General features: G+C 30.6%; 1 protein-coding gene across 1 annotated transcript in view; it reads right to left on the minus strand.

Moving 5' to 3' along the window:
• The window catches only part of LOC130450888 (E3 ubiquitin-protein ligase RNF220-like), a 164,999-nt gene extending 143,951 nt beyond the window's left edge, over positions 1-21,048 (minus strand). The window contains exons 1-2 of the mRNA XM_056789590.1: positions 20,926-21,048; positions 8,649-9,117 (exon numbers count right to left, since the gene is read on the minus strand). Of these exons, the coding sequence (XP_056645568.1) occupies positions 8,649-9,117; positions 20,926-21,048 (592 nt within the window). The remainder of the gene's footprint in view (positions 1-8,648; positions 9,118-20,925) is intronic.
• Positions 21,049-23,374: the final 2,326 nt, after the last annotated feature.

A 23,374-nucleotide genomic window follows, 5' to 3' on the forward strand; every position in this document is an offset into this window, starting at 1 on the left:
CTATTTTTATTTTTGTTAAAATATTCATATCTTTAGTATTAGATTTTTTTGCTCTGGTTTGTTACTAAGTTGGTTGAAAATAAACAATTTTTGTTTTTTTATACGTCCTTGATTATGTATACAACTTAAAAAACACTATTTCAGTATGCAATAGGAAATACACTATTTATATTTTGGAGTCCCTTGAACTCCGCAACGCATTAAGTGTTAAAATTTCGGACTACGCCGGTTGAGGATTAAGTCAGAGTGATTAGTTATTATCTAGACGTATTACAAAGAACGAGGAATCAATTAAGATTTATGAAAAGCGGTTAACCTTCTGTGAGTGGGCTCAAGAACATATTCAGCAAAACAGAGATTTTTTCAATTTTGTATTATTTGCCAATGAAGCAACATTTCATAAAAATGAGTTTGTTAATAGACACAATTTCCAATATTATGCAACAGATCAACCGCATAATAAATCAACGAGGACTGCTCATTGGGTTGATTACTGGCCACTGGTATACGGCAAAGCACTTCAAGATGATGGGCATTACGCAAGATGATCAACGTCCACTCCGGGGTGCTCGATAAGTAAACCTGGGAAGAAGTGAAGAACACATCGAAATTATAGAGACCGATATGCGTAGGTTTCTTCGATTCGTACACAGTACACATAGTAGGTCTCCATAATCTGTTATTAAACCATGAATTGTGCTCCATAGGGTCCGGATACAATAGCTAAATTGCCGAGCACTCGGCTCCACTAGAGTCTAATTCCAATTCCAAGTTTGATAATGAAGATATTTTCATAGTGAATGATAGATGAATATCTAAAGGAAAATCTAGTTATACCTACTACAAGGTGAAGGCAAAAATATGATACTAACTAGAGATTTAAGCGGATATAAGCAATAGAAATTAACTCGAAGAGAAGGAACGAAATTCTGAGAAGAACTTGTTAGGAAATCAGTAATATCTACAAATATTGGAAAAGAAAAATCTGAAAGGGTTTGGAAACTTGTTCAGGATAAATGAAGAAGGTAAACAGAAAGAATCTGGTAAGCAAGGCTAATACGAAAAATAAGAGGTCCAAATATAAATGGATATAAATCATGGTTATCCTGTATAAGAAATGAGAAAACTGGCAAGAAACAGTAAAAATTAGATAAAACTCAAAAGGGTCTGATTTTGTATATATTCTTCTTGTCGACTCCAAAGCATATTTATCGTATTCCAAGTGAGCTTTGGTCCTTAAAGTTGATCATGAATACAATCTGACTAATCTTAAGTCGAATCCAATAAATACTGTAGGTACAGTAAATTCCCCAGAAAAGTGAGAAAATGATTCAAGACTCTTTACCGTTCAGTGGACCTACTTCAATAAAAGACTAAAAACGAAACAAAATTCATAGGTAGGTTCAAACATCAACACTATATATTATGTGATATCCAAGAGCAAATTGAGGTAAGATTAAAAATTAATTTTTGGTTTCTTGTGCAAAATATGTAAGAATCTTCCCTGCAAAAGATAACTATATATATATATATATATATATATATATATATATATATATATATATATACATATATATATATAGCAAGTCATATATCGTTCTCGTACTTAAAAAACATGAACAGAACGCGAGTATAGCCACTCCCTTCGCTAACAAAAGTGTCGAGAATGCGAAGCAATACTCCTCCCTCGCTCAGAGTGAGACCGCCTTCACTTACCAAAGTGTTCAGAAAACGAAACAAGACACATCCCTCGCAGGAAACATTGATTCCCTAGCAAGAACATTCACAGCAAAAAAACTAATAAAAAACCTCTTAACAAAGTGGAAATTGCCCAACGTCTCAAATTAAAAACCACAGAAGACAAATTCATATAGATAAATCATTCTTGCTATTGTACAACTTTTCTAAATATTAGCAAAAACATTTCATTTTCAAGTTCAATTAATACCTAATGTATAAGTCGTTCACAATAGTAACAAATAGTGAAAAAGTTTTTTCGCAAAGCGAAATTTAAAACAAAAATAGTTATAACCCCATCCAAAACTAAATCAATAACTCTGACCCAAATTGTGATAGACCAAGAAGTCAGAAAAAAAAGACTTATAACAAACTTACTCTTAGACTTACTTAGAAATGCAATACAGTGGACCCCCGGTTATCCGACAAACATTTTGCAGGGCAGTGTCGGCTTATCGAATTTGTCGGATTATAGAGTACTGCCGAAGACTCCCTATAGTCCGGGATTTTTTACAAAAGAGTACTTTATAATCTGACAAATTACAGATCCAATAATAAGATTCTGTATGTTATACATATATGTATATGTAGTCTGGAGTACAAATCATACTTCATTATGCAGATGTAATAAATTAATATTAAGAATTATGTAATTGTGTATAAACAAATGTACATATGTACTAAGATAATGAAAAATTATGAATCAATCAATTTATGAAGCAAGAAAATATTCATCAATGGTTTTTCGTTTAACATTGTTGAAACGCGAGATGGACGCTTTGTCCCTCAGTCTTCTCAAATGTAGTTCGTTGTAAGATGCACCATTCTCATTGCAAATCCAGCTCAAAGGCGTTAATTGCATCTTGTGCTGTCACTTGCGAATTGTTATTGCAATTACTTCGTCGTCATCTTCCTGATTTATTGTTGTATAACTAGAAATCTGTTTTATAATCTCTTCGTCAGACATTTCATAAAAAATATTTTCCTCTTTATCCATTCCACGGCATCAGGTTTCAGCAATTTGCTCTAGTAGTACTTCTGAAGGTACACTGATTTGTGGAACTTTGGTAGGAGTGGCGACTATAGAGCAAAATTCAAGTCTTTCATATTAAATTCTTTTAACGTTTTTTCTATAGGCTGTTCTTTTGATACAGCTTTTATAAGTAGGTTTTTCTTAAAAACTTGCTTTACAAACTGAATGATATGCTGATCCATGGTTTGAATCAGTGCAGTGCAGTTTGGCGGAAGAAACATCGCATTGATGCATTTATCCTCAGTTGTCAGTTATTCTTCAGACGGATGACCAGGAGCGTTATCGAGAAGCAATAACGCTTTTTGAGGAAAATTATGATCTTTCAACCATTTTCTAACTTCTGGTATGAAGCATTCATCAAACCACTTTTTGAAAAGATTTTTTGTCATCCACGCACTTTTTTGTCCATAATAGTGTACAGGTAAATCAATGTTTTTGAATGCACGTGGTTTATACGATTTTCCAACGACCACCATCTTTAGCATGTGTAGTCCCGTAGCGCTAGCACATGGTAGTTATTTACTTACTTTTCGTCCAGGTACGGATTTTTCGTTATAAGAAACGTTATAAGAAAAAGCCCTGATTCGTCTGCATTGTACACCTGTGACGGGTTAAGATTTAAATCTTTCACCCTTTGCAAAAATCTTAATTTAAATGGTCCTATGCAGGTGGCATCATTAGAAAGTTTCTCTCCTGTAATAGTCATTAAACGTATGCCTTCGCTGTATTCACTTGCTAAACTACTAAAAGATTCGTTACGATTTAGGCATCTTTAATTGTCAGTGTTTTGCGCTTTCGCTTTTGAGCTTGTGACGACATTACTAGGTACGAATACGTAATACACAATGAATAAACTGTAAACAATGAACACACACTAGACCGCACCGCTATCTTCATATGTAGTCAAATTCAAACTAAGCAATCAGAATCAAAACAATACCCTACGCGTCGAGTACAATATGTAATAGCGGTGCGTACAAGTTATAACTTGTTCAATCATGTATTGGCGAAGATTTTCAAAAAAATATTCAATGCATAGCACATGTAATAGACCATAATAGACAGGGGTTGGATAACCGGGGGTCCACTGTAATTGGACCTTTAAAACAGAAAAACAAATATAGACTCACAAATAAGACTGGAGACATTCCGTCAAAAAAAAAAATTAAGTAAAATTTCGTCCAAAATTATCGAACCAATCTTTCCGTGGAATAAGGAATACCGATCAATTGTTTTTAAAATGCGACAAATAATGACTATTAGTCTCATCTTTTACATGCGTAATAATTCCTGCTTGCAAAAAATATGATTTATTCCAAATACAAATACGAGTCACAAGGGAATTTAACCAAAAACAAAATTATTTGAATTAGTGTGTGAGTATAACATGCTTGCACATTGAATTTTCCCTAACCCTCAAATATACGTCACCTAAGTTGCCAATCTAAATAAACGATCGAATATCATAAGCCGCCGATTAGTCGTATGTGCAAAGTTCAATATTTAGGTAAAATAAGACTCCAAAGGCGTAGATAGACATAATTCATACAAAAAATATGGGATTTGCATAGGTATAAGATGGATCAAAATAATGAAGCCAACAATATAGTCACGTTTATATGCAGACTCATGTTAATCGACAATATACCTACCAGCTCCAGAACTACCACTACAGGTCAAGTTGTAAGTTGTAAGTAATCTGAACTTAGCACATAATGGTTCTTATGGGATTATTATAAAGGACAAACTCATAATACAAATCTGGCGTGCCAGTGGCTTAGCAAAACGAATCAGGCAATAAGAAATTGATGATCTGGAGCTTATTAAAAAAAATATAGTTGAGAATGGCAATTTTTTATAAAATATTCAGTACTTATCATAATTATAAAAAAGTAATATTGTATTATATTGAGGAAAATTATAGACCAAAGAGCAATAAAATATATTGCAGAAAGCAAAATATCAATGTGTAAGTACGGAAATGGAGCAAAAAACAAACGTTTTGGTAAAAGTCACTTATAAGAAAAAATCTTCAGATTAATGAATGGAAAAAAATTAGTGAAATAACTATTTCAACCTCAAGATAGCTTCAGGGAAAAACGAAGTAGTCGGACCAGATATTTACAACATAGAGCGATTGTCAAGAATTTTTAAGATTCAAACAGGTTGACGATATATCCCAAGCTGAGCTAGGTTTTGAAAAGCTGAAGTGCACTTAGAATATTTTAAATGAAATCATGGCTTGAACTTTTGCTCTGTCAATGAGCAGAGCACCAAGTAATCATAAATCATTATCAGTCTAAGCCTTTGCTTAACAGCAATAATATGTCGAGTGAGAGCCAACTATTATTCCGTATTATCGAATACAATGTATCTATGATGTCTTTTAGATTCATTAATCTCATTATTAGAAAGTTTTATAATGTGTTCCAAATACTCTATTATAGGAACATACCATATTTGCTTTATAGGTGTTTCAGAACACTTCATGCTTGGAAAGACTAGTGCTTTTCCACGTTGTAGCAATTACAGATCATACGTTTCTATAACACAAACATGGGAGTGATTTAGTATTGTCCATCTTTTATATAAAAACATAGATGTAACTCCAAATAGCTATAAAAGCCATTGGTAATTAGATCTGTACTCACACTGCTGGATCTGTGTCAAGTTGTTTGATAAATATTGATTTTAATTTACTAGTGTATTCCGAGCTTCCATTTTAATTCCATTTAATCTATAAAAATGTATATATTTAACTCCTTTATCGGATCCAATTTCAACTGTAAGTGGAAATAACTCTAAAAACCAGTTTTGTCGATGTAGATGACTGAGCTGTGATATTATAGTCAAAGAAATTATCTATAATCTTAAGAAGTTTGATACATTATTGAACTGTAGGTACTCAAAAGACTTAGGATTAATTCAGTCTCTTCTACACCTATTTAAATAAAACTTCTAGTTTTCATTTGCATTTTATAAATGTTCTGTTAAAAATTCTGTTACTATCGATATTTCTATTCTCATTCAAACAAAAAATGGTTATTCTGCAAAACTAATCATCAGCAGAAAAAATTTTATGACAAAAAATTTAAAAACAAAAATAGAATTTCAGTTGTAAAAAGATTGAAGTAGAATATATAATTATTATTTTTTAATGTTATCTCAAATAGAAAGAGGTTAAAATAGAGCAAGACAACGTGCAGTACGATACAAATAATAATATATTTTGAACACAATCATCCAGATTCATAAAAGATCTCGCAATTGCAGCATTATTTTTATTTCATGCAAGCAGCAATTCTATTAGAAAATCGGGTTACTTCGATTTAACAACCAAGCAAAAGTTAGTCAGATCAGCTGACTGTAAAGTAAGTAAGTAGAATACTCTTGTAAAATAAGCCTTTTCGTTTATTTATTCGAAATTTTTCATTTGTTCTATTATATTATCGCCAAGGATCAATGAAATACTCTACAGAAATAAAGAAATGCAAAAGAAAAAAGGGTAAGTTTTGTAGTGACAGCAGTGAGAAGTATCATTCATGCAATTTCTTTGTTTTACTGTATGTGAAGCGGAATTTAGTAATAATAGTCATTTTTGTAATTTGTGATGCCAAATTGTATTTTGATACCATAGAAGACTTCTTAGTAATAGAGGATAAGTAAATAATTCAAAATACCTATATTTTCCTCAAACTTGTTAGTTTTTGATATGCAAGCTGATAAAGGGTGCAGAAGAAGTATAGTGAAGAATTGCAGACAAAAGCATGTATATGACAGCAAATTTTCATATTTCTTCAAAGTTTTTATAATACATATTTGAATTTTGTAGAAGATTTATGCATAATTATTTAGTTTTGAAATAAGTAAAATATATTTCGAATTATCTCAAGATATGATCCAATTATTCTAATGGAGACGGAGCTGGATGAGAGTCGTCTGCTACTGCCGCTACTACTTTGTAAATAAAATTCATGCCATTCAAATACTCTGTAAATAATCTTTCCAACCTAATAATGTCTATGAAATATCTCATAATTAATTTTAGAGTATACTTACTCTCACTAAAAGACAAAAAAATGTATTGCAGCCTGCGGAGGGGAAATATCTTAAGTGCGAGAGAGGTGTCACAAAAAAGGATAAGTGCCAAATACGCCAATACGACAGGTTCTGGAGACAGTTAAGTTGGTGGGGTCAGTCACAAAGAATGGGAGATTAAAGACCAGTGAAGAAAGTGTGTGAATCAAAAATAGGCCAAAATTTGAATTTAAGTCATACAAAAATCTTACATTATGTACATCATACATTAAATCATACAAAAAAGCCTTAATATTCGAAGTATAGTCCATCGTATTCTGTGGTTTCAACCCAACGTTCAGCAAGCTGTGTGAATCCTTGGTGAAACCATTCTCTAGGTTTAGGTTTAGGTGCCTAAAATTATCGCACTGTATTTTCAACATCTCCCTTGGATTAAAATTTTTCTCACGTAAAAGTTTCGTCATGGATCTGAATAAATAGTAATCTGATAGTGCAAGGTCCAGACTAAATTCTGGATGTGAAAGGAGTTTAATACCACCAAGTTCATCGATCTTATTGAGCTTTGTCTTTGTCTTCTTGTAAGCAAACCCACTATATACCTCTGTATTGATAGTTAGACCATCTGGAATGATTATAAAATACAGTAAACGTTCATAATTTCACCAGACGATTAACAAGACTTTCTGCTCGAATCGACTTCCCTTTGCGACGGGTTCTGGTAATTATCCTTTTTCCAATCACTGATGATAGATGAATCCATTTTTCAGCGCAAGTAACAATGCATCAAATAATTATCTTTCGGTAGGGCAAGCAGTTTTTTCAACACTCCTCTTAAATTGGTTTTTTCTACTTCGCTTGTACCCTGAATACCCCATGCAGGTGGACAACAGGAGCGCGAACGATCTTCAAGCGTCAATTCTCCACTTAAATGTGTTTTCCTCTCCAATTTCACATATTTGCATTGCTGGTAATTCTGCTTTAAGATTTTGTTTCCAATAATGTCTGAATAAATCGTAAATAAAAAAAGAGAATAAGTAAAACAGAAAGAAAAAAATTAGAAACTAATCTTAACCAGTGACGACATGAGGTGTAAGAAGTTTCACATATGAAAACTCACTTATAAGGCACCGTCTGTACTTGGACACACTTTTCTTCTGTCTCTAATACGAGCTTCGTGGTCTCCGTTCTTTAGCCGCATATCTCAGGATTCAGATGAGATTTACTGAACCCTAAGTATCAAATAAAGCAGGGAGGGCCGAATACATGAACACAATTATATAGGTCACAAAATAAGAACAAGAAGAGATAAGAAAACGTGCCAATATTGAAAATTAGGATCTACGAGTAATGTGACATGCAGCGGAGACGCTTATACTCACAAAATACACAGCACTCACGAGAAGAGATAAAAATAATAGAGATATAGAGGGTATAAGACAAGTAGAGACAGGTCTAACAAAATAGTGTTATGATATAAGTAGAATTTGCACTAAAGAAGTATACAACAGATGAATGATAATGATAAATGTTTATCCTCCAAACAGAAGCTTATAAATGGGGCAGATATGGTAATACAGACATAACAGATGTTGGTAATAACACAATTAATGACAATGAATTTTGTCATTATTTTATTTAGAAAAATACTTCGAAGTTATGATGATAAACTATTTTTAAATAAATTTTGATACGAACAAATTAAACGTAAGCTTTCAATATTCAATATACTTCCAAACTTTCTCTCATTAATATTTCAAAATTTGAAAATAGTGATTTACATTCCATAATTAAAAGTGGATTTAAATTATTAGGTAATAAGATATAACATACTTTTACTTACTTCTAAATCCTCTAGTCTCTTCATGCACCCCCGGTGATTCACTTCCATTGCCTTGATCTTGGCCTTCTCCATCATCGGACATCTGGGCATCCAAACTTTCTTCTTTGACAGACGTTTGTGGTTGAGGGGACATAGAAGCACTTGCAGGACTGCACGAATCGGTTCTAGGACTAGGTTCTAAAAGTCTATCTTCAGAAGGCGAAAAAATAATATGGTTGTGATTCAAGGAATCATTGTTGCTTTCAATTTTTAAGCACTTAGGTGGAGCAAATGCCGAAGGAGAAGGAAAAGACTTAAGATCAGAGAACGGTCTAAAAGGACCAGAGCCTAAGGTTAAGCCAGGATGGCAGAATTGGGGTTGAAGTTGATTAAGAATATGAGCTGGAATACCCGAATACGCTTCCATAAGCCCCAAAGAGGAAGCTGTGAACGGTCTGTGAATATCTTTGGATGCTTCAGACATTGTGAACTGAAATAAAAACAATTCAATGAAATCAATGGAAGCATTATGTATATCATTATATGAGAAGGTACATTTATATACATATATACATTAATATACATATATATATATATATATATATACATTTTCATGTTTTTTTATCAGAGTTGCCACGTCGAAATTCTGAGAGTGTATATTATTTTTGTATGGTGCTGAGTTTTCCTAGTCATTTAAAAATTCGAAACAAATTTGTATATCGGACAATTTTGTCACCAAAATTTTTCAAATACAAAAAAAACAAACTTGCTTCCAACATATATTGGAGTTTAGATGAGACACAACAATAAAATGATACAGCAGACATGGAATATATCAACACTGATTACCAAAACAAACGTTATGTCACAACTAAACCAACTTGTCCCAAGCTATCAAATGCAACTAATGAGTGAGTCACAATTCATGAAAGGAATCGAGCTATGATGGATTATAATAGCTTGCATGTCCATCAACATTATCGATAACAAGTTTTATTTCAGGAAAAAAGTTAAGAATTGAAAGTACTAAAAATTAAAAAGTAAGTATGAAAAAATTAGTAGAATAGTAACTTATACGGCAAGTTGTCAAAAAAAAAGAAAGTAAATAAAAACTTTGTAAATATAGAAAAAAGTCAGATTATAGTCAAATATGCAGTAGATCCTATCATATCAGACACATCAATTCATGAATTGATCTTCTAAAACAGATGTCATATAATTTATTTAGATAGTAATAGGTTCACCGAATATGGATAATACATTGTCATTGTTATTTCTTTTTGCAATTTCATATGATATGCAATCTCTTAATGAAGATTTAATGGAGGTCATCACTGTAATCTTACCGAAGAAGATTTAGAGAGTTTTCTGACGTACATATTCCTCAACTTGAATATTGAAGAGTTCACAAGCCATATAAAATAAAATTTGTGAATGATTAAGTTAATTTTTGTTAGTTGTCTAATTAAACGCTTGGAAGCTCACTCTAAAGTGATATTGTACACCAGGCTATGGAAATTTTTGGTTCATAAGCACAACTAATACGTTTATAGATTTGAAGGTAGGTAACATAAGAGGCTATGATGTCCAATCCAGCTTTAGCATAATATAGTTGATCTGGGTTGGATACCTATCAGCGACAACTTGTGAATCTCACTGTAGCATGTGTTCAGTCATATAAAAGTGTTTCCCTTTTTTTCCTTTACAAATTTTTTTTTCAAACTTAAAATGAGTGGAAAATTTTTTAATGCTAAATTGTAGTCAGACAACTAAAACGTCAGAATATAAATATTTACAAATCTTTATTATCAAAGTTTTGCTTATTTTAGATTTTTCGTTATAGTAACCTCGATCTCCAATGTCTGGATTAAAGTTAAAAGTAGAGTATCTGTGACTAAAACTATCAATGTCACTGGGCCGTTATCAGGTCGAATCCTGGTGCTTTGTTTTGTGTTTGATGTCGTTTTTTTATCACGTTTTTTACTTCTTCTAATTCTATTTTTAACGGTAAGCTTATTTGATATGGAGTTGATATTACACTATTTTTAATTTCTTTAGACATTTTTTTGAGATTAGGTAAAGATTTAAATACACGCTTTATTCTTATTGGTTTCTGACCAATCCCTATATTTAGTTTGGATATAATTAAAATTGAAACATTCTCCACAAACAACGAAATTTTTTTTAATAACCTTCATATTACACAGGCATGATAAACAATTTATCTTTTTGTACAAAGAGACCTAAAATGGCTGATTATTGACCGGTGATTTAAATGAATTAGCCACTAAGGTCCTACTCTATGGGATAATAAATAACATTCATCATAACCTGAGTTATATAAGAAATTACTAAAAGTTGTACTTTTTTTATTCAGCTTCTTTTGTAGGTAATTATGACACCAAAAAAGTTTTATTGCAAAGCCTGCATCTTGAAAGAAATTATTATTTAAAGGAAATGTGTGATCCTAATGAATTATAAACGATACAGATTATTGTAATACCGTATATTTGTTTATAATCCTGAAAATCATGTAAAAATAACTGAAAACAATGGTAGTATTAAAAAAATTTAATAATTTTTAGAAAATCTTGATTGACGATGCATTCAAAATCGTTTGCAGTTAATTGTAATAAAAAAATTACAACTTTTAATGATTTTCAGAAATATTTTAAAATAAAAAATAAACAATAAAAATTTTTTTCTGTTACAATCATCTTCAAACTTTTATTAAGATTTTGCGAAAATTATCATATTTCATGAAAAATACAACTTTTAATGATTTTCAGAAGATTTTTAGGACTACAAACGAATGAATGAATACACATGTATCTATTTATAGTTTTTTACTCTTTAAAGTCAAGTCAAATAAATGGAGAAAAACCTGGGTAAATAATACAGTTGATAATTATCAAAATAAATCCAGTATTTATGATTTTTGTGGAACAGATTATTCACTAATACCACATACGTTCACTTTGATGAAAATTTTCGTTTGCTATACCTATCCCCGTTTCCATTCAATAAATTACGAAATACTTATTTCTTTATCTTTCTATAGAAATTTTTGTCTTTACATGTGAAGTACTTCGTTATGTTAAAGTAGGAGAATCGTCGTCATTTACCTGAATTGTCATAACTACAGTAAAATTTTAATAGCTATTATAATGGATACGAGTTTTGAATTAATTATAAAACCCAATGTATATAATAAAAGTAGGATTTCTAGTAGCACCATCAGAGGTTCAATAGATACCATATAAATATTAAACGAGCAGAACTTTGTTCACATTTGAGCTAGTTTGTTTAAAAGTACATTTTTTCATATACTGACGTATTTAAGGATTTGCGTTTGATTCAATTCAAAAATATTGGCATACTTCATTCAATTAGATTGATGTTTTTTATACTACACATTTTAAATTTTATTATGAAATAATAATTACTGAAATTATTTGAAATAATAAACGATTTTTTAACTCAAAAATAACATAATAACACAAGAGTAAATTTAAGTGCATATTTTTATAGATAAAAGCTTTACTGAAATGGATTTAAAAACACATGGTTTTTTCATACAGTTAGCATATTGAAATATTTATGATGAATAGATGCTATATAAGGTATATGGTATATAAAGTTATCATATCGTTATATTTCTCTTTTGTTATGCTCCTTGAAGTAGTAACAAAGCAATTTTGCTGAGGTTTTTTAGTATTTCCTGTTTTCCAAATAAAAAAATTGTTTTAAATGGAGCATTTTCTTCCATATAAATTTTATAAAAATTTTATGAAGTACATTCCTTCTGAACCTCAACCAACATATTTTAAGCCAGTTTACAATTTCTCCGTTCGTATTTTTTTTCTGTTTGATATTGCTTCTCTTCTAGAGATTTGGTTGAGACAAAGTCTCACTTCTTTTCATACAAAATGAAGCTGTTTTTTTACGGCAATCCTTTTATATATTATAACAGTCTTGATCAGTGTATAATTGATCCTTTTTCTTTAATGCTGTCTCCACAACTCCAAATAATTGTCGTTTCAAAAAAAAGTAATGACCTGACAGTAAAAATTTGCAGTCAATAACATTTATGTTATTACCCTCTGATCTTAACTACATTAGTTGAAGCTTAACAATGCGATTTTTGTCCAATACACATATCACTGTGCATACTCCAGACAGCAAGATGCTATTTCTTCCGCATCTTTAGATGCTACAGTTTCATCCCATGCGTACAAATGAATTCTACTCTCATGAAAATTATGAAAACCTCCATTAACAACACACATGTTTCACTTATAGTACGCAACAGAAACTGTTAATTTGGGATATGAAAGGGCCTTTTGTAGATCAAAGGAAAATGAGATATTTTTCTCGAATGTGTACTACATTCCTCTAAAAGGCTGTTTTTTTCATGAGCGTCTGAGATGGCTTTAATTTTCAAATTTAAATAATCGCAAGTATCTTTATGTGGGTGAATCCCACATTCTTGACTTTCTGAAAGGAATGGGATTAACAGATCAGTTGTAAACACTAGGTTACCCAGAGTGATGACGTGAAAATAATGCTGTGGCATATAAAAAAAATGCTCATACGAACCCTTGTTTCTGAGTTATAAGCTTTTAAAATTGTGAAATCATAACTTCATATTTAAGGATATTTATACATTCGAACATTTTAAGTTTTCGGATGGATGATTACCTGAATGATTATGATTACCTGATGATTATCTGAGCCGTAACTTTTAAAATCTAGAGATAGCAAAAATTAATTTTTCAATTTATGGTTTATGTAGATTTTTAGATCGTTGTACATGCCAAGGAAATCGTTCGCCTTACATTCGGAAAAATTGTAATTATGTATTGAAAATACTTAAAGGAGGTATTAAAATACAATCAAACATTTTAAATATTCTGCGTACTGTCGTGCTACTTACATAAGGAAAAAATTGAAATGTAGAAAAATGTAATTGGTTAGCCTACAACTTATCAAATAAAAATCGGTGTTGCATATACCAAGCTTTGAAGATATCCTCAAAAAATTGATCCATTGCATTTAATTCAGGGAAACGTGGTGGCCATGCTAATGGACTTCCCCGACCAATCCATCTATTAGGAAAAATGTTATTAAGATGATTCTCTACATCATTTAGAAAGTAGGGAGTGGCTCCATCGTACATGAACCACATGTCTCTGCGAATGTTTAGAAGAATATCGCATAACATGGGTGGGAAATAATTTTGGAGAAATTCGAAGTATCGCTGCCATTCAGGTTATTACCAATGAAATATGGACCTGCTAAATCATTACCCACTATTCCTGCCCACACATTAATACAAAAAGTTGTAGACTAACCAACTAAATTTTTCTACATTTCAATTATTTCCGTATGTAAGTAACACGATGTTCGACAGTATGCAGTTCAATTAGAAATATTTGATTGTGTTTTGATACCTCCTGTAAGTATTTTCAGTAAATAATTACAATTTATGATAATTTTCTTTAAAATATTTCTTTACGGCGAACGGTTTACTTGGCATATACAACGATCTAAAAATTTACATATATCCTAAACCATAAACGTCCCTGGAAAAGTTACGGCTTGGCCTTCAGATAGTAGTATAGAGTTATTTATACTATCAAACACCCTACTTTGATATACGTAATCATTCGTCCATCCAAAAATTCATAATGTTGGAATGTATAATTTAGAAAATATACTTTAATGTAAGTTCTAATTTCGTAACTTTAAAGGCCTATAACTCAAACACGAGGGGTGGTAAGAGAAATTTTTTTTATGTCATAGCATTATTTTCACGTCATCTACTCTCTTTCAAATTGTTTGCATCAAGCCCCGGAGCACCATATGTACATGAATACATGGGTGATGAAAATTTAAATTTAAAATGATTCTTAAAAATTTTCCGATATATTTGCTTGCTGAGAAATGTTATATGGTTTCCTTCGCACTTTTTAACATACAAGCTGTACATTTTTCTTAAGTTAAAATCAGAACTTAGGTATTTTCTTTTTTGACTATTAGGTCGCGTGTAATGACTTTCATAGTAACTCTTACTCACCAACATCACTTTCAGACCAAATTACCAGATTGTCGTTTTCTTTACAGGTAGGTACATGAATTCATTGTAGTGTAGCATATTGTCTATTCATTCCTTTAATTTACCACTTTAATAGCAGTTATATTCAAATAAAACTCCCTCTTCAATCTAATAGTATAAGAACCAAACAGTAGGACTTGCGATAGAGAACTAAACAATAGCATATTGTTTAACGAACAAGGAATGATGGTCATTTCCCATAAGTATGAAGTTTACAGTATGCTGTAAACTTCATATGAGTGGCAAATTAGCATTCCATGTTATAGTATAGTTATACACTATACTTTTTCTACGGCCTTAATAGGTAACAGCGAAATGATGTAACTAATAATATGAACAAATTTAATGTCACTTCACAATACAATTATGAGTAAATAGAGCTGTCATTGCTTGAACTTTGACATTCCATAGAAGACTCGATTTATTGTGTAATACACTTGTAACACAACGAAGTCATTGTTTAACCATGTAAGGAAATACATTTTACCTTATCGATCTATCAAGAACAGTTAAGATGTAGCCATTTTGTGTTATAGCCATAGAAAAAAACAGTTTTCAATTACTTCTCATCATTTCATCAGAACAATAATACCATTATGTAGTTAATAATATGGTTTTTAATGCACTAGTACTAGATAAGTAATATTTGCTAATTTTTCCTAATAATTAATTATAATTATTAGGAATGGACTTATTCCCCTTTTAAAAAAAAATATTTGTGCGATAGCATTGTACAGCAAAACTATTTTTGTTTATTTTATGTCAAAATAGAACTTGAAATTGTGATTGTATCTATAGAGAGATGACTCAGCAGAATTACAGTTAACTTAGTTTTTTTAAGAGGACTCACACCACTTCTACTATCAAAAAAATCAGTTCATTTTCTACTAAGTTTTTAATTCAATATGGAACAAGATATTTGCTGCTCAAAGCGAATGATTGAATAATTGATTGATATCACCATATCACATCACAGGCAGTGGGTAGGGAAATTTAAATGTATAAAAAAAATGAAATTTGTAAACTTTTGAATAAATCCCAAACTGATACCTTAATGAAGCAACGAATGTCAAGAAACTATGAAAGCAAGCAAAGGCTCCCCCATTTGTTTCAAAAAACTGAAAAAAATTCTCCTAATTTCAAAAAACCAAGAATCAAAACTAGGGGATATTTGTAACCAATCTTCTCAGCCCAGTATCCTTACTTTCTTTTCTTCGCTTTTATATTTAACTATATTTCATGTTGTCATAATACTTACTACGAACAAATATTTTATTACGTATTTTTGCTGTTAATTCTTCGCGGTTGTTATTTGCTTTTAAGATTACTTATTACTTATTTTCCTGTAATCTTTGATTTATTCTCGAATTTAAAATTCCCATTTATCTGTATAGCCATGTTTATAAATAGTAACTAATTACTGAATAATTTTAATATCAAAAGGTGTGCTGTTATTCGAATTTTGCAAATATTATAGTCATGAGCTTATAATTTAATATGGCGCGATTTTCACGTTGTTTGGGTCAATGAAGAGTTTTATGTGTTAAATAATAGAATTACAACTTGAATCGAGGTATTGTGACTTTGAAATTGGGAATTCTAATTTCGTTAATTAACATATTGCAAACTTATTTAATATTGTTATGGATCTGTATTACTAATTCTACTTCATAGTGGTTTTGACTCATAATTCAGGACTGAAAATATCAACTGATTTTCAGTAGCAAAAATTGATATTGAAATGCCAATAATGTGAATTTCACCGTTCCAACAATTCATTATCATCATGAATTTTTGATAGTGTTTCATTGAATTTATACTATATAATATAAAGTATTTCTAGTTTTTGTAATTAAATTCTATTAATATTTTTTCGCCTGTAGGCTTTATTATACATAATAATTACCATTTATTTAATACCTGCGCTTTCTTAATCTTGGTAAATGATATATTTATAGTTTCATGGATTCTTTGGAATTGGGAATTACTGTATTTCCACGATTTCACGAGTTTTATTTTTATATTTTCATAATATAATTGAAGCACAATTTTTCTTTTAAGAGCACTTGTGCAAATATTCCATTTTCCGCAAAATTTTGTTAAAATATATTAATATTGTAATTTGCAATCTTTGAAGTTAAGGACTTAAAACCATAATGTGAAGAATTAATCATATTTCAAGAAAGTTTCACCTATAAAATGAATAATTTGTATTTTTAGCTTTGTTCCGACTCCTATTTATTGCCATTTGTTCCAAGACTATTAACAACGAAGTTGAATGCCAATATCTTACTGGCATTGTCATTTCTCATCGTTTCTTGGCCAGTCATTATTCTTTGTCATGTCTCTTTCATAGTACAGTTCTCTTTATTTTTATTTTACGAGACGATTCGTCGATAGAGCCTGTTGCAATCCGATCCATCAATAACAGAGACATATGTTTATGTCTGATTAGCATTGTTACTGCACATGATTTCGGTTCTGTAATCATTCTACTTGACAATTCATTGATAGTAAGTATATTTTGTCTCACGCAAATCGGACTCGTCATAATGAACTTGAATAGGACTAACGCCTTATCGGAATCGACTTTTTTAAGTTAATATTAGTGGCTTTGGTTTCAGATTAATTATTCTATCAAGTAATGAGTAATTAATAGGAGTTAACACACACTTTATAGTTAGATTCTGAAAGGTTGAGAGATAAGAAGAGGATAGTTCAATTATTCTATCATTAAACTCTTGGTGAGGTGAGGTGTGATATATGACATCCAACACCATATGTCATATGGTGTTTGGACGATTTTCATGAAAAGAGAGTTAGAAGGTGTGTTTGATCTATTACAAAGGACATCAAAGTTACAAATACAGAAAAATCATTACAAACACAAAAAGTTCAATAACGTCTAGTTCTGTTTCCTTTTAATAAAATATAAGACGTGAAGTCATAGCTTCAGGCAAACTAAAAAATGTTGAATAGTGAAACCAACAAATATAGAAAAATAAACATCTGAACCAAAAAAAATCCATGGCAATAAAAATGATACGGGAAAGTACAAATAAACAAAAATATTACAAAACAAATTAAATACAAAGAAAACTAGATCGTTTGGCAGCAAGTTCTACTAGCTTGTGAGTTTGTAAAGAGACAGTTTCAATTCTTTTCCTTTGTAAAAAACAAATCGTTTGCGTGGAAATGAGCTTCTAGAGGTATTTGTAAGTTTTTTAAAAAATAGTTGTCTAAATTAATAGTTCATAAGTAATAGACATTTATTTAGGAGATTTCCACAGTTTTTGTTGTGAGGGATAGTTGTGAAATGGGAGACGGTAAAATATATCGTAACTGAGAAGACCCTATAATTCATAATAAATGTATAATAAGAACTTTTCAAATGGATGTGAACTAATTTATCCCGACATTTCGTCATTAGTAGTGGTTTTCGATGAATGCAGCGTTTTAATTGCTTTCGGGGAGAAACTTATATCTATGATTTATACATTCAAATTAGGATTAATATGCTTGTGCTGTTTTTTTGATTCCATTTCCATACTAATTCAGATGAAAATTTAAGAATTATTGCAATATTTCAATTTTTCCATTTGTACGGCAAGATTGATTCACAAAGTTTAAAAAATTTTCGACTTAACTATTTAACAAAAATTTAATTAGAGAGGATTTGAAAATGGCTTTCAACATTTGATTAATCAGTGGAAATATGTATCCTCCAAACTAAGAAAGAAGAATATATATTCACTTTTTGTTTTTGATACTGCTGAAAAACTATCGAGTATAAATTGTAAATATTGTATATATGTGTTAAAAAAACTCCAGTTTCTAACGCTGCAAGTAATATTCTCCATATTGAAACAAGTATCGACAAGTGTAAACAAATTCAAACCTGTTCTATATTATTGGACTACTCATATCTTCATTGAGTTATCAGAAGTTTCATTAAAATTTGAAAAAAAGAACAAAAGAAACTCAAGAGTTGTTAAAACTTATCTATGGAGATAACGTAGTAATTTTAAATTGTTTACGAGTGGTATGAACAATTTAAAATTGGAAACAACGAGTAAAGATGTCAAAAAAGTGGACAAACTCGTTAGTTCAAACGTTTGACTAATTCGAAAGTTGTGTGCCAAAAAACGTTTCTATATATTATGATTTGCATATGAGAGGAGTGAGTTTCAAATTTCTTCCGGAACTTTCGAGTTATGAACAAAAATAAAATCGTATTTCAATTTGCATGGAATTGGAGAATCGTCGTCATACAAATCCGAATTTCATCCCCAAAAATGTTACTGGAGATGAAAGTTGGACCTATGGCTATGACTCTCGGATAAAAATTACAGGTAAAAATTACATATTTCTTTTCATTCATGTAGTAATGTTGTGGCAGCTCTATTTTATCCTAATAACAGAATTGTTAGCGTTCCAAAAAATATCAACATATTCTGTCTGCCACACGTAGTTATTGAATTTAATAGGGAGACTTACCTAACCTAACCTAACCCAATATCATGAAATATTAAGTCCCTATTATGAAGGTTTATGTATATTATAAATAGCGAGTGAGGTGTTAGATTCGTTAAGGCAGTTGTTCTAACAAAGGTTAAGTGATCTATGTAAGGTTGAGGCAATAATTCTACAGTTGAACGAGAAGAGTCCTTGGCAGGAAAATAAGCTGCAATGGTAACCATATGAAATAGGATTTTGTCGGGACTAGCAGCTCAGAAAGTGAAGGTAGACGTAGATATCCAAAACTATTGAATTTTTATAATTATCTGAATTATTGGCTGAAATAAGGATGGAAATTTTGAGATTTACCTTGTTGCTTTGTATTGTTGATTAGTGTTGAGAAGATACATAGTTTTGAGAGATGACTCTAGCAAAATTCTATTTTTTTGGAACAAAAAAATATTAACAAAGTATGAAGTTTTATAGTATTACTTTCACATCAAATATTATAAAATGGAATTTTGTATAATATGTATATGCATCTAAATGTTCTTGATTTTAGGTCTCTTCTGTTTCAAAATTAGTTTTTATTTTGATAATTAGTTTTTAAAAGAAAGATTAATTTTAACGTTTCGACTTTTCTTTATCAAAATATGATATTGACACTGACAATTTGCTTATTTATATTGATCTATAGATCACCTTTATCATGAATATCAAAATAAGGATAGAATCAACTTAGAACTCAAATATATAGCAGTAATCAATTAAATCGTATTGATGTTCTCTTAGTCTATTTTCTAAATACTGAGATGTTTGCCCTATGTAGACAGCGTCACAATTAGTATAAGTCATAAAGGACATAATACGTTATCCAAATATTTCACTAAATTAAAATCTAAAACACCAAAAACCAAAAGAAGTAATATTATATATCAAGTGCCTTATATTAATTGTGGCGCTGTCTATATAGGGTTAACATCTTAGTATTTAGAAAATAGACTAAGAGGTCATCAATACGATAAAAAAATAGAACTGCATTAATGAACCATGAAATATCAAAAAAACATACATTCAATTATAAAGATTCAAAAATTCTCGAAACGGAATCTAATACAAGAAAAAGAGAATTTTTAGAAATGGTTCACATTCATAAGAACGAAAAAGCTTTAAATGATAAAAAAGATCTAAATAATTTAAGTGAAATTTATAGCTCTATTTTGTAAATTCTAATAAAATTACAAATAATTTAATTGATTACTGCTATATATTTGAGATGTAGGGACCAAGGAAAAATTAATTTTTCTTATTAGAACAGAATTCTAAGTTGATTTTATCCTTATTTTGATATTTATGATGAAGGTGATCTATAGATCAATATAAATAAGCAATATCAGTGTCAATATCATATTTTGATAAAGACATAAAGAAAAGTCGAAACGTCAAAATTTATCTTTATTTTAAAAACTAATTATCAAAAAAAAACTAATTTTGAAAAAGAAGAGACCTAAAACCATTTATATATATATATATATATATATATATATATATATATATATAAATATACTTATATATAAAAATTTATTTGATAATTCTCATTATAAATAGGTACATTTTGAAACTGTCGAACTAATTTTTTTTTCAAAGTAATTAGTTATCGTCCATGCAATTATTTCGATAACTCAAAATTAATCACTTATTTATTTATTTCACTAAAATTACACTAACCTGAGATGGTCTTTGAATACCCAAAGTATCTTGTAGTCCCCCGGCAGCTTGAGAAAACACTACTAAAGTTGGAGAATTTAGATAAGCTGTATTTGGAGCATACGCTGAATTTTCCATCACTAAGGAATATACATTTATCTTAAATACCCGACATATTTTCAAACAGATATATCTAAATAAATTGAAGATAATTTTAACCTCGAAACATCTAAGTAACTATTTTGTATTTAACATTGCTTTAGAAGTAAGTAATTTTCAATATCGAAAACTCGTAGCTATAAGGTAGATATATAGATGAATAGTTGTTAATTCGGATGGTTTTGATTTTTTTTTTTTTCGATTCTTAATAAATCTTTCAAATTCTTCAATATATTCCAAATAATTATTTACACTTGTCACTTCTCGACGTTCATGACATTTTTGTTATATTTATAGATTTGATAATAATTTAATTTTTTCTCGCAAATATTTTTTGTAATTACAATGAGAATTAAATTAGATGAATACTCAGAGTGTTGTATTAAACATATCTGTTCTTGATCATTCAAACATAATCTACAGTGTTACATGTACCTAAGACTTATTATGATGATTTAGGGGAATGGAAAACGAATACGACCTTCGCGAAAGTTACACGAAAAACACCGTAACGTAAGAAATTCCGTTACATCACGTCATACATCCCGATTGAAACTGATTTCAAGTTTCACCCCACTTTTTCCAGGTTCACGTTGGCTGCCACCCCTGGCGCGCGCACCACGTGGATAGAAGAACGAAAGAACGCCTTTATTTTGTGGTAGGTATGGCTGTGGGTGTATCTAATACATACTAAAGGTCTAATTAAATGTTATAAGATGTATCTTTTACCATATCTATGATTTTCTTATTGATTGGAAATAATGCATTCGTTTTAAATATATTATAATAATTCAAATGTTACCCTTGGTACAGTCAAATTACCAGAGAATGTCAGATGATTGTAAGTTGGTTTTGTTTTCTTCTAGTAATCACGAACGTATGAATTAATTAGTACTAGTAAATTTTCTAAACAATTACTTATAGGAATGCTCCCCCACATTTCATTTGCATTGGGACTGTTGTCGGAAAAAATAATTGATTGAAACAAATCAAAATTAGGATTAGTTCAACCAAAGTACATCGAGGTGTCCACAAATGAAATGTGGTGAATCGCGTATAGGACTTTTACTGTGCCGCAATATAAGTAGGTATCTGTTGGAAGGGTCGATTAGTTGTAGATATTAGAATAAAAATATAGAAAAAACGTATAGAAACTGAATTATATTATCACAGGTAAATCCTCAGCATAGGTGGATAATAAGATTACCACTTTATTATCTTTCCATACCACACAACTCTACTGTAGTAGTACACCATCAACTGTAGATACTCTTTTTTCGTAACTTCCTCGAGGCACTGATAATTTCATGGAGGTTTTTCTGTCTGGTAATTTATTATTTAGAATTCTATTTTGTTCGACAGTTCCCAATGGTAATGAGGTATAAAAATTATCGAAGTAAATAATGTGACTTATCATTCTTGGTATTCCTCGAAGCAAACGAACCACCACATTTCCTGTAGCACCAAGATCTGGTTAACCTATTCTAAATTTTCGTATCCTGACTAAATTTCAAATTTGTGGGTATATCCCATCAAATTAGATAACACTTATAATTTGAAACCCCATTTGTGGGGCTTATTGGACAGATATTGTTTTAAAGAGTGTCCGAGTTTTGTAGCCACATCTGTTCATCTACACAAAGTCAATAATTCATTGGTACTATTGGTTTGTTTGTTCCACTAATCTTTTGACAAAATCCTTTGTAATAATATGGATGAAACACTAGTATGGGATTTCCAGTTGAGTTATCTCATCAGGAGAAGCAGCATCGCCCAAGAAAGTAGTTTTGTCCGTAACATATACCATGTTCCTTTTTCTCCATATCAATTTTCGATTGTCGATGGGATAACTGAGCAAATAATTAGATAGCTGATCATTTACCTCCTTATGAACAAGAGGAGGATCAGGGTCAAGAGTTTTGTCTACTATAACAGCAACCACAGTTTCCTCAACTTTATTATCTTTGTCATTTTCTTCCTCTAGGTATCTTCATAGTTTATCAGCGTTGTGCAGCTCATTATCGGAATCTTCGTCATCAAGGCCATCTTCTGATAGCCAGCCATCGTTCAACTGAGTCAAATAATCTTCGATTTCCTTCTCATATAGGGGTTTCTAGAATAATAACGAATAAGAAAAAATTGGTAGAAATATTTTTACCCATACATTAAGAGATAAGTAGCATCTGGTATTTTTTAAATTTAACGCAAACTTTTCCAGAAATTGCTTAAAAATAACAAAAACACATTTTACAAATCTTTTTTAGCAATAGAAACTCAAATATAATCAAACAAAATTAAAAACGAA

This window comes from Diorhabda sublineata, chromosome X, assembly GCF_026230105.1.
Source record: "Diorhabda sublineata isolate icDioSubl1.1 chromosome X, icDioSubl1.1, whole genome shotgun sequence".
Lineage (NCBI taxonomy): Eukaryota > Metazoa > Arthropoda > Insecta > Coleoptera > Chrysomelidae > Diorhabda > Diorhabda sublineata.